We start from the raw sequence: 12925 nt of genomic DNA, 5'->3' as shown, positions 1-12925 counted from the left end.
TTTTGACCCTGTTTGTCCTTGTCAAATTCATCTAGTTATGGCACGAAGACATTAGCAGAAATTGCATTTACAGGTAAAAATTACTCAAGTGTAGAATATATACTTACCTAGTGTAGAGAAGTGAACAATATGGTAGCTTGTTAATGCGCCCTCATTTCTAAAATGTGACGTTACTATTGTAGGGCCCCATCTTACGGGCATCTGTGCTAGCAGATCCCTATGATTGTACTTAGGCAATCGGCGGAAGGTTTTTTAAGTTTTTGAATAATTTGGAGCAGTTCTTTTGGAGAGAGAAACAAAATTTTGTTTGGTCTTTAAAGTCTTATTTTTAAGCAGCTGTAATATTGTTGTTCCTGCATCAAGAAAGCTTTTTGTAAAAGGTTACCTTTCTTAAGCTAGAAGTATTCCTAATAACACTGTAAAAAAACATAGGATAAAATAACTAACACCTCCCACTGCTGCTGCCACCATTTTGAGAATGACCAACTAAATGTTACAGTACAACAATAAAGTCTTATGAATTAAAGGATGATTTTTGTAGTACTCTCTGAGAGTCAGAGCATGAACATACTTCAAGTGGGATGGTGTCCCAAAGCTAAAGAGCTGCCATGAAGAACATGTTGCCCTGCCAAGAGTTTCTTCTGTTTCAAGCCAAGAGAGGCCTTTTTCATGTTCCTCGGTGCATCTCAGCTCTGGTTGTACAGTTGGAGCAAAGGACCTAGCACGTCTCAGTTAGGTATCTCAGACAGACAGGTCGCAGGCTTCAGGGGTTGCAACCAGTGCCTTAAATCCCACAGACATGTAGTGCAGGTTTAAAAGCACTGGTGCAATGTGCTCAAAGCACGATATCCTCCTTTACGAGCGGGTTGCCGCATTCTGCGCCAGCTTCAGGTTTCAAATGGATTTAAAATGTAGCCTCAGGTATAGCGCATTGCAATAGTCTAATCTTGAGGTGATAAATGCATGACTGATTTAGCCATAGCTTCTTGTTATCTTGGACTGGGGTCTTTTCACTTTAACCATTTTAGGGAAATGGCCTTTCCTGAATCAGCAGGCTCACTTCAATTCTTACTATGTAATAAGGCACAACAAGAGCAAGCCTTTGTCAGTGGTGAACACCTCCTGTGAACATGTGAACCTCACAGGATGCCAGACCCAAAGAACTGCTGTGGTGGTCCTGACTCATCTTACAACTCACACAATATGCCTGTGAGGTACTTCAAAGGGAAGCCACTGCCTCTCTCCCTTAGTGAAGCTGCCAAGCTTTATAAGCAGCCAGGGCCTTGTGAAGTTTTGCTTTCATATTAAAAAAAGTTTATTTACATATCTGTGCAGCTTGGGAGCAGAGCTCTAGGAGAATGGGAAATTCTTTTGAGGTGTCCACCAGCTCTTCTGGGCTAGCAGAGCTGTGAGACGAAACACCCTGTTCCTCCTCCAGCCCATCTCTAGTGCCTAGAGACCACTCACAGCTGCTCAACTGATTCCAAGTTTTACTGCCAACGACCTGGAAGCTGACTTAGTGATCTCTGTGTAGTTCTTTAAGTTTCAAAAATGGGATGGCAAAGCAGACTCACATCCTGACAGCTGGTGCCCAATCTACCTGGTACTGCTGCTGCTTCACCTCCGAAGGGAAGAGGCACCAGCCTGGGCTCCGGTTTGTCTAGAACAAAGAGGGGCGGTGGCCTGGGACTAGTCCTGCCGCTTACTAAAAGAGAAATTGATCTCCATGAGAAAGTCAAACAGTACCTCTGCTTGTTTCTTCCTCAGCAGTATGTATCATCCTTTCCCATGATGTATTATTTGTCCTGTCTATGTAGATAAACTATTGCCCAGCACAAGAAGTTCCTGATATTATTTGAGGTGTTTTGGTACCACCTTAATGCAAATAATACCCTTATAGATAGAACCATAGAATTATTCTGGTTGGAAGAGACCCTGAAGATCATTGAGTCCAACCCTAACCTAACTCTAGCAATAAACCAAGTCCCTAAGGACCTCATCTGTACGCCTTTTAAACACCTCCAGGATGAGAGACACAGTCAAATGTCAGATGTGTGGGAACAAGAAAACCAGAAATAGTAATTAGATCTTCTGCAAATTAAATAAATGATCCCTTCTGCACTTAAAATATAGAATTTTGTTTTGTTTTGCTGTGTTTTTTTAACTTGGCCTTCCAACTTAAAAAAAAAAAAAAAAAACAACTTGTTTAAAATGTCTTAATCATTTATAGTGTACTTGGAAGAGTCCACTATCTGGACAATATTGCACTGTCTTTTGATTGTACTTGTGATTACCAGAGACTGCAAGCACATCTAAGCACAAAAAACACATGAAAGGTTTGACTGAAATGACAATTGGAGAAATGAAACATGGTAGGAACATGTCCTAGTCCTCCTCTTCGTTATTGCTATGCAGTCCTGGTTACCAACAGTCATGCTAAAGCTTGTATTTAATATAGTATGATTCTCGGCCATGTGAAGAATAGCCACTCTTCCTTGTTTCCATAGCAGCGTTAGCGCTGTTTGGGTGTAAATGACACTAAAGTCCAGACTTTTCTGTTTTAGGAGATGGAGATGATACTTTGATTACCTTTCATCTCATTTCTTGCAAATCTTTTTCAGTTTCTGCCTCATTTACATAATTATTTTCTGTGCAGTTCATACGTAAATATTTTGCACTGATTTAATAATTGGTAATATCAGACTTCTTGATAATTTATACATGAACTTAACCAAATTAATATTAGAAATCAGAATTCCATTTAATTTCAAATGTGAACAGTTGAGTTGACTTTTGTAACACTTCATATAAGCAAACACACTTTCTGCAACTTCCCGTAGAAAAAGCAGTATTAGCAATCGAAACATTGCATGTCTCTTGTTGAAGCGGTTTTACACTAGGTAGGTATATTGTTGCTAGCTGTTACATTCCTTTTTACTAATTTAATTCTTCATTTATATCTGTTTTTTCCAACACTTCTGAAAGATGAATAATGTCATGGAGTGCATATAGAAGAAGTGTGACTTATGCATAAACATTGGTATGAAAAATGCAAAACATAAAATGCAAATTAAGCCAGAAATACTATATTTGATAACACAGAATTGGAGAATAAACAGATAAAAAATATCTGAAAATGTGAAGAACTGTGACATTCAGTGCATCTTACTATCTTTTCTCATTAAATTTTGATATATCATAAATTATATTAAATATATCTTATATAAGATTATTAATTTTATCTAAATATTGAAAATAATATTTTATTTTCAATAAATACTTTTGTGTATATTTTGCCTATATAATATGTTCTATGGTAACTCTTAATACACTTAGCTACATTTCTAGAATACTCATAGATAATAAATGTGGCCAATGCATCTGGAATGTTCATATAAATATATGATTTTCCATATCTTAACATTTTTAACTCTCTTAATCATACAGAATATCAGAATAGAATAAGGCTGGAGCTAACTAGAGAATTATTGGTGGAATATAAAAATAATTGATCAAATTCACTTAAAAGGTTGGAATATCTTAGACAGAATTATATCCCAGGAAAAAAAAAATAAAAGTTATGTAGTGACTGTTGTACTTTGTACTCTCTGCTGTGGTTTTGTGCTATATACAGAGAAAAATAATTGTGAATGCTAGAAGTGTAACTGTCATCTCAGTGCCACATGGTGACAAAGTCAGGATTACCCACAGGATTTTTTGCCATCTGATTAGTAAAATGAGTTAAATGTTAATAAATTTGAAGCCTCTACCTTATCTCCTCAAATACTGAATTCTCAAAATCTAGAATCCGAAATATACAGAGGAGATGGTTTTGTTAAATGTGCATCTCCTTGCCTGCACACCTTTCAAGTGCAATGGATGTCACGCTTTACTTCTATGCCTTTGAATTTAGTAGCACAACTTATTTTATAGTCTTTTTGGAGACAAAGAGTAGTGAATCATTAACATTATTATTATTTCAGACACAGTAAAATCACACATCAACACTTAGCAAAAGCAGAAAAATTCCTTTATCCATTCACAACAATTTCATATGATAATACAAATGTTACCCAGGACAGATCTTTGAAATGGACACCGATTCTATAAATTCTTTCCTGTCTGTTTCAGGAAATAGTGAGATCCTGTTGATAATGAAGTACAATGTGTCTAAAGTTCACTTCTAAACACTTGGCTCTTTGCTGTGAAAGTCATCTGCATTCCCTTTATAATTCTCAGCCACCAGAGATCTGTTTAATCTTGGAGATCTGATCCAATATCATTCGGAAAAATCCTTGATAATAGTTTCACCATTCAATCAATGAAAGAATACACAAGCTTCCTGCTTGTGTATTCTTAAAAAAACTCCTGAGGCAGGGGAAGAAGACCTTGGCTTATGGGTTTGGAGATTTTGTTGTTTGCAAATAAAATTATTATTACTATTATTATTCAAGTTCTTAATCAAGGCAAGCAAATGGCATCTGTTTGTTATCCTTCCTACAGAAGACAAAGGCTTCAGTCCCTATGGTACTGACTGCTGGCCCCAAGTGGTTGCTGGATGTGACTTGGCAAGGAGTAGAAGACAACAAAAACAACTGCATTGTGTACAGCAAAGGTAAACACAAACTGATTTTTTTTTCTCTATTTTCCTGTGTAAAGTACTGACATAAAAATATACCTGTTGCATAATAGGAAAATGTCGTTTGTCTCCCTTTAAAGTCGAAACGGTTTTCATTCCCTTTTTCCTCTCATGTTGTGGTTTTGCCTTTTTTTTTATTTTTTTCTTTTAATGAGGCAAAAACACCACATGATGTCTGTAGTATACTAAGCGCCTTGCAAACACAGAAGGACGTCAGCTGACATAAGACATACCATCCATTTCTCTCTGAGATTTAGTGCCTCTTGGGAAACATCAGTAAAATCTATACACTTTAAATAGATGAATTCTTTCTGACATTTTATTGGACATACTGGATAGCATTTCTCTAAGTTACATTACATTATAGACTACTAACTGAAATCTGGTTTTATAAGAAGAATGTGAACTTGATTGGACTATGATAAGGCTTCATGTCAGCATGGTAACAGAAGATAACTGGAACTGTATTTCAGGGTTGTCACCTCTGACATTCCAGTCTGTGTGTAGTGGCATGACATGATGATGCTTCACTGGAATGTACTGGCTAGTGGCAATGCATATCATTTCTGTCTTATGTGGATTGTCAGATTTCCTCGAGTCAGTATGAGTTCTTCCGAAGCCCCCCAAACATGCTTTGTCTAACCTACCACATCTAACAGCTACTTTGGATCAAGATGAAAAGGCTTTTATCTTGCATCTTGAACCAACTCAAAGAGCCTTGGGTTCACTCCATACTGCCACGGACTATGCACTTTGGTCAGTCACTGTGAAAGCTACGTAAATGTGGTTATGGTATCGTTACAGAATGTTTTTTAAAAAAAAAAAAAAAAAGCCACCACTTGAATACATGGAATAAGAATAACTTTAGCATAGCTGGTTTTGTTATTCCCCCTGAAGATCAGGTTGCTAAACTATGACTTTCCTTCCTCATATTTCAATCACCAATCTCAGCACTTTGTGAATACTTCAGAACATGCACTGTTCTTGTTTAATTTCTTTTAGGTTTTATTTCTAACCAAACAGACCTACTGAGATCAAAGATTTGTTTGCTGAGGCAACCTAGTGACCATTTCAGCATACAAGCATCCAGGCAAATAAGCACCCATATCAATATATTAACATACAAAACACTAATCAAAACATCAAAGCCTCCTAAAAACTTACTAGAAACAATTACAACTTGTTCCTATAATCATTGCAATTTATACACTTATAAGAGGATTGCTTTTAAACTGCCACAAGCCTTTGAAAGTTGAAACGCTGAAAACAGGGAATTTGCATGTTAAAAATGAGTTGCACACCAGGGTCTTATAAATTCTTTCTATTATAATTACAGAATGCCAACACGTTCATTCTGCAACCTGAAACACCTGCAGTAGTAGAGAGCTGGGCTCACATCTAAAAAGGGTTGAGCTGCCCTTCATTCACAGCTTGCTGGTTGCTGCCCATGTGGGAGAAGCAGCAAAGTGCTCTCAGTAGTACAGCGAAGCTTTTCTCATGAATCCAGAGCTGCAGTTCGCTATTCATACTATTGAATACTCACAGGCAAACTTTTCTGCAACAACTTTTTAATGTAATGGGAAATTACTTTAACTCCAAAATACAGCTTCTGCAAATTCCCATAGGATGATGTCTTATCTAGTATTACATTCTTTCTGTAATTATAATACTACTTAGCACATATATACCAGTAAGGCTTTTCATCTTCAAAGTACTTTACAAACACTAACTAATTCATTAGACAGTTTCAGTGTTATCTGTCTGATTTAATCTATTTAAATACAAATATTTTTTTTTTCAAATACTAAAAACTTACTTCAGTTTGGTGCAATCTGAGTAGCCCAAAACATTACTTTTTTCATTCAGGCATGCTGAATTTTATTTCATTGATGGTGCTGGTTATTTTAGTACTTGGTTAACGAGGTGTTGTGAGAGAGTCATACAGTGCTGAGGGTGAACTCTGTTATCTCTGCTGCAGATGTGCATTATAACTGAAGTTGAGGGTAAATTTGAGCCCTAATTTATAAATGCATGTTAAAAACCCGCTACTTCACTAAACTAATGTAGGAAATAAGTTGTGGATATGCTTTACCTTCACTGCATTCTGTTCATCTCTTTGCACTTTGAGTTGGCTGCTCTGTCTTTCATTAAGCACCTATGCTTCCCTTGAGCCATGCTGGGATTTTTGTACTAGAAAGATTAATTGGCTTGGATCACAAAACAATGTCAAATAGAAGATGGTAAAATAAATAAATAGAATAATGTTTCTTCCTTCAATTTGTATCTCATCATTCCAGATTACATTGCCTTGATTTGTGTTAGCGTTCTGTCTCCTATAGTGCCATTACTTCTAATGAAATGGTGTCAGCTGGCATGTAGTTGTAATTCGATGTTATGTTGTAGCTGCATGTGTATAATTTTGTTAGTTTGCTTAGCAATACATTGTTATTTCTGAAAGCAATTAACTGAACAAATGTGTGGAATTATACATGTAGCGGATTTGGTCACCGGGGAGCTGTTTTCCTTACTATACCCAAGATGAGATGAGAGGAGTAGATTGGAACATTTCTAAAAGGAAAATAAGTTTGAGAATTGGCTAACAGTACATGATCCTGGTCAGTCAGTTGCTGACTTGGAAGGACATGCTGTATTTCCTTTTAGCTTATTACAGTGATATCTTTGAGAGCAGAATTTCCCCCATATCTTTCAGGAGACCATAGCAATGTCCGCCTCATGTCAGTTCACTAGAAGCAGTGGGCACTGTAGACACCCATGTATTGCACACAGAATGATCACAGGGAGAGGAGTCTGGCATGTGATTCCTATTGAAAGCGACTCTGACCTGACCAGCTAACTACCTACTTGCCTTCAAAACTCTCCATAAAATATTTTCCCTAGGCAAGCAAACACAAAAAGTATGTGTGCATGTATGTATATGCATTACGTACATATATAGGATTACATTGCTAAGTTATAACAGTGGAATTACAATTCATCTTCTACATAAATTTTTAGATTAAGAAACTGATTATTTAAAATCATACATCAGAGTACATTCAGAGTGAATAGCTATGAAATAACTATCCAGTATTTGAAATTAATTCAGTTTAGTCTAGGACCACTTATTTCTTTCTGTACTTTTTATAACTACATTTCTCCAATACTAGGACAAATTAGAAAAGGGAAAAACAGTTCATTAGTATCCCTTTTTACAAGCTCTGACACAAGCTGGCTACTCATGGCATGTGCCGTTTTCCCATTGTGTTTTTTTGAAAGGAAACTTTTACAACTGTAATTACATTTAAAAGACATGCTCTTTTTGTTTTAATATTTATTTCAAACTCCTCTCACGTTTCAAATATATTCTGTTCAATAATTTAAGAGATGTCCTAGAAACAGCATCTGAAATTTTAGAGACATATTTTAGGAACTGTACCCTATGTAGAATTATAAATATGTGCTTTCCAGAAAACAGTTGCAGAGTTTCAGTAATTCAAGCAAGATACATTGGTGGGAAGTACTAATGCATGAACGATATGTTCATTGCAATGCAGTGTACTTGAGAAGCAGTTGTGCCTACCAGCGTTGTGGGCCAGACCTGGTAAATCTCTGAGACCAGAGGTAGGAGTCCCCTCACAACCTAGGAAGGAGCTGGGGTATTAGCTGCAGATCTTCCACTGGGACTGTAAGGGATTTTGTAAATGAATTACAACTGAATAGAATAGAAAGGGTGTAAAAAATACAGTTGCGCAGACTAAAAACTGTGCTCATATAGCAGACAGTTTTCTAGCTATTATTAAAGCCATTTATGTGAAATGTATGGATACCGTATGTTTAGTGGCATTGTTAAAACAGGGTGTCTGTACAAATATTTAGCTGTGGGAATTATAAAATCATAAGGCGATTAAGTTAGCTAGTTGTGAAATTCCAATATTGCTTTTTAAATGACTTCAGGATATAGGAGGTGCTAAGGTTATTATCTGTTATCAGGAATACAGCGGAATTGTACGACTGGATAATAACTAAACAACTGACACAATGTAAAATTACATTATCAGTGTGTTAAAACAAAATTGCGCCCTAAAGGAGTCTACATGCCAGCTCAGAGCTGCAGTGTAATTATGCTTAACTCTGATAATTAAAATACAACGGAGATCAACAGAATCATTTTCATTAAGAAAATTATTAATGATGATGGTATAACAGTAATTGATTGCAGAGCACCACAGGATAACTCTGTGCAGGAAAACCAACATGTTTTACGTGTGTCTGGGCCGGTCGGGGTGCGTCTCGTCCCACCAAGCACGTGTCCCAGGCAGGTGGCAGCTGCGGGCACGTCCCCTGCTGCAACCCCACTCAGAAAATGGCTGTTCCGCAGGCTGCGGCCTGGAGGGAGAGGGACGGGTGCTGGGGGACGGGGAGGTGGGACAGGGTCGGGGTCAGCTGCTGAAAGGGAGGCGGCTGCTGGCAGTGACTCACATGCTTCTCAAGCCACCCGTCATCTCATTTCACGTGAGGCGGTGCTGGATTTTGCATTTCCATTAGTGATTTACTGATGTTATTTCCTCCTCTGCCTGGCCTCACTGAGTAGTTTATGCCCTTCGTTATTTCTGAGAGGATGCGGGAGGAGAGAAAAAAACCCATCCTGGCCCCAGAGTGGTTGCACAGGCACCGTGTGACATCTTAGTAAGTAATTCCACAGGATGGTCCCGTTAATTGTCCCGATGGTGCGAACACATATCAAATGCCATAAAAAGCCTCCATCCTTCCCTAAGTGAAATCGCAGCCAGTGCCCACTGAGCGACTCTAACAAATTCCTGGCTGGGGAGGATGTTGCCTAAGGGTAAGATCCGAGAATTGTGATTTTCTTTTGGTGAACACAAAACTGGGGGGATGGAGGGGGGGACAAGTTCGGGGGAGTGCTTCTCCACACAGCTAAGGGATGGGTGCTTGCTCAAACAGATGCTGCATTTGAAAGCTGCCCAAAAAAGTCTATTCTCCAATCACAATAGAGAACAAGCCTGCTAGGGTGGATTTACAGGATGAGATTAGTTAAAATGACAGCTGCCCACACTGAAACTGTGTCATGTAGCTAATTTATAAATAGAAACCGGAGGAGAGGCAGCACACAGGAGAGGGCTGAGCAGAAGTCAGGTTGGAAGCAGTTCTTCCCCTGCTGTGCTGCCCAGTGGTTGCCTTAAAATAAGTCAATAAATATATAATTGTTTACTTACTTTACTGGTACTGGGATGAGTTATTTCGCCGACATATGTGCCGTGCATTGAAAATACAACAAGAGGTTACTTGAAACTACTAGTAAGACTTCTTGGCAATTTTTAATTAATTTTGCTAATTTAAAGTAAGCACTCTCTTTTTTAACATGAAGGAAAAGTCGGTTGTGACAACAGAAGCATTCTTACATTTTTCTTTAGTGAGAGAGGTTAGCTTTTCTTAATTGTTCTGTGAGATCCTTGATACCATGTTTTCCCCAGCAAATGAGCTTTCAGCTAGCAAATACTTTATTTATTCTTTTTTCCCTGCAACTTCAGGCAATGTAATGGTACATTGTGCCACAGACACATAACAGCAGAGACCCTTATGAGACACGGGTCAAACATCATAGGGAGTTTAAATACTGCTGCATTTGAATACGAGTATATTTTGGTTTGGGTCAGAGAACAAGTTGTTTAATAGGCCAAAGGTTAACTTGGAGCATATATTTTAGATTGCAAGTAGCTTCTTTCCACATACTATTAAAAGCAAATAGAGTGAATTTACTTAGTCTGTTCCATGTGGACAGTCAGAGAGCTGCAGTATCTGCTGTCCCTCTGGATGCCTCCATTAGATGAACAATGTGCTGAAGCCTTTGGCGGTGCTACAGCTTTTTGTTCTTTCTTCATATCCACTGACAAAAAATCTTGAGTTTTTAACAAAATGCATGTGATGCTTATCCTAATATCAAAGGTCCACGGAAAAGCTTGGTTTACATTTCATTTTCAAAAACACTGAAAAATTGCAAAATATTTCTTAAGAGAAATATTGTGTGTATAATGCTTACATAAAAGGCTGTCTCTACAAGGGTAATGTGCCTTCACAGCCATTGGAAGAAAGTCTCATGGATACAACCATAAAGATGTGGTTGGTAGGCAAGTAGATGGCACCATTTGTGTCTGGTTTTGCAGGAATGTTGGAAAGAGGATGCCTAATGACACTGTTGCAAACAAAACTTCTGCAAATCAGTGCTGCTGCTTTCCTCTCTAAAGGAGAACATATCCCCCATGACTAGTGATATTTATTGCTTGCTAGTGGCAGGCAGCGTTGTGAACTTAATTCAGACACAGTTTGGCTTCAAAGAACTCACAAAGCAGGATTGTACTTTTTCCTTATTTTTATTTTTTACCTATGCAAATAGATCCAATGGGGGATTATCTGCTTCAGGGAGTTTAGAGGTCGGGGCCTTGTATATGGTCTTAATTATCTACAAGAAAAAGATTATTTTATGCATCTTTATGGAATTAGTATAATATGCATATAATAGCATACAGTGAATTATTACATGCCCTCCAAATTCTACGTATGTAGATAATAAAGGGAAGATGACAAGAAATGCAGGGGTAAAGCTATATTTCCACTTTCAATATGAAAATGCTTTTGTTCATTATTAGTGCGTTTCATTTAAATAGCAGCCAAGTGATACTTTAAGTTGTTCTCATATGTATGTTGGTTTGTTTTGTTGTTTTGGTTTTTTTTGTGTGTGTGTGTGTTCTTCTTATCATTTATTGTGTAGTTTGAAATTGGAATTACTTTTCATTTGAGGAGTCAAGAAAATAGGCACAGTATTGACATGGTTTGCACAGAAAAGCTGTAAACCAAGTCTAACACTCACCTATGAGAACATGCTCAGGATAGAAAATAAGCCCAGTCTGTACTTTATGCTGGGATCATGTGAATAATGTTGTTTCAACCATTCAGACCACTGGCAAAAATGAATGCAAACATCATGCAGAGATTTTTTTTTTTCCAGATATGTATTTGCCCCTCTTTTGTTTAACTCAGTTGCAGTAAAATCAGTCATTTGGAAATCTCTTTAAGAAAAATACTGTCATTATTTTCAGGCTATGACATAGATGTTGAATGTGGTTTATTTTCTTTTTAATTTTTTTTCAATCCATTATGCTAAATAAACATTGAGGACTGCAGTAAACCTTGTGACCCCTGTGGCTCGTTGTAGCGTTACCTCTGTCATCTTCCCTGCAGAGCAAAAGAGAAGGAAAAAGCCCCCAAATTTGCTGAGCCACACATTTCAAGTTGTCGACAACCCCATCCACAGGAAAACAGAAGAAAATATATATGCACTCTGTCCTGTCAAAAGGCTTTCGCCTTATCTTGAGAGACTGTCAGGGCAGGAACATCATGGAATGGACAGGAGTCTATTAAATTAATAAGCTGCTGGATGGTGTCTGGAGAGTTATGATGCTCCATAAATCCAGTTTGATCATGGTGGACAAGGTTTAAATCTGCAGCCTTCTAATACACATCCAGGTCCTGGATTGCATTTGAAGTTTTGTGCTGGAGACACAGAGATAGTCCTGAAGCTTGTGAATTAAGATTTATCTTTTTTTCATATTTTTTTTTTCCTGCACTTCTTGACAAAAATGAAAACACTTTAGGGATCCTGGCAAATGTTGCTGCTTGAAATGAAAGAGCTGTTGTCAAGGTGAAACCATGACCTAGAAGCCTAAAATCAAACCTTGGCCATTCTTTTCAGGCAGCTCCGTAGGTGCTGAGTGTAAAATGTCTGTATGGGAGGAAATGGGGCTGGATTCATCTGCAGCCTGTTTTACAGTGATTCCTGTCAATTATTCCTGCTGTGTATTTGTGACACAAGACAAACTAATGCTGTGCTGTGTAAAAGCAAAAGCTAAAGCAATGTAGAAATATATTCTTCCCCCATTGCAGGTGGTTCTGTGTATAACCGACAGTGCGGTGCGAGATTTTAGTGCCCCATACCTCTAAATGGATTAAGTCTGATGGCAGTAGTGCAGGGAAGACTTTCATGGCATTCAAGGTTCCAGGCTCCCAAGAAAACCTGTATGACATGCAGCCGTGATGTCCAAGTGGGCTGTAGAGCTGGACCTCCTGGAACACAATGTTAAAACCTTGTTGATGTGTTTCATCTCCAGCTGCTTACAAGCAAACAGGTGGCACAACAGGTGGAATTCAAGTGTCTCTTGGCTACTTAATTGACCTGCAAGCCAGTGATTTGTTATTAGATCCCTAAGTTCT

General features: G+C 38.0%; 1 protein-coding gene across 6 annotated transcripts in view; it reads left to right on the top strand.

Annotated features, from left to right (window-relative positions):
- Positions 1-12925, top strand: part of ZFPM2 (zinc finger protein, FOG family member 2) — a 315150-nt gene that overhangs the window by 203622 nt on the left and 98603 nt on the right. For all 6 annotated transcript variants that reach the window (XM_071803865.1, XM_065832699.2, XM_071803863.1 and 3 more), the window contains one exon: positions 4504-4615. In XM_071803865.1, the coding sequence (XP_071659966.1) occupies positions 4504-4615 (112 nt within the window). The remainder of the gene's footprint in view (positions 1-4503; positions 4616-12925) is intronic.

Source organism: Patagioenas fasciata, chromosome 2 (assembly GCF_037038585.1).
Source record: "Patagioenas fasciata isolate bPatFas1 chromosome 2, bPatFas1.hap1, whole genome shotgun sequence".
Classification (NCBI taxonomy): Eukaryota; Metazoa; Chordata; class Aves; order Columbiformes; family Columbidae; genus Patagioenas; species Patagioenas fasciata.
Note: the sequence above shows the minus strand (reverse complement) of the source record. Positions and strands in the feature narration are given on the sequence as shown.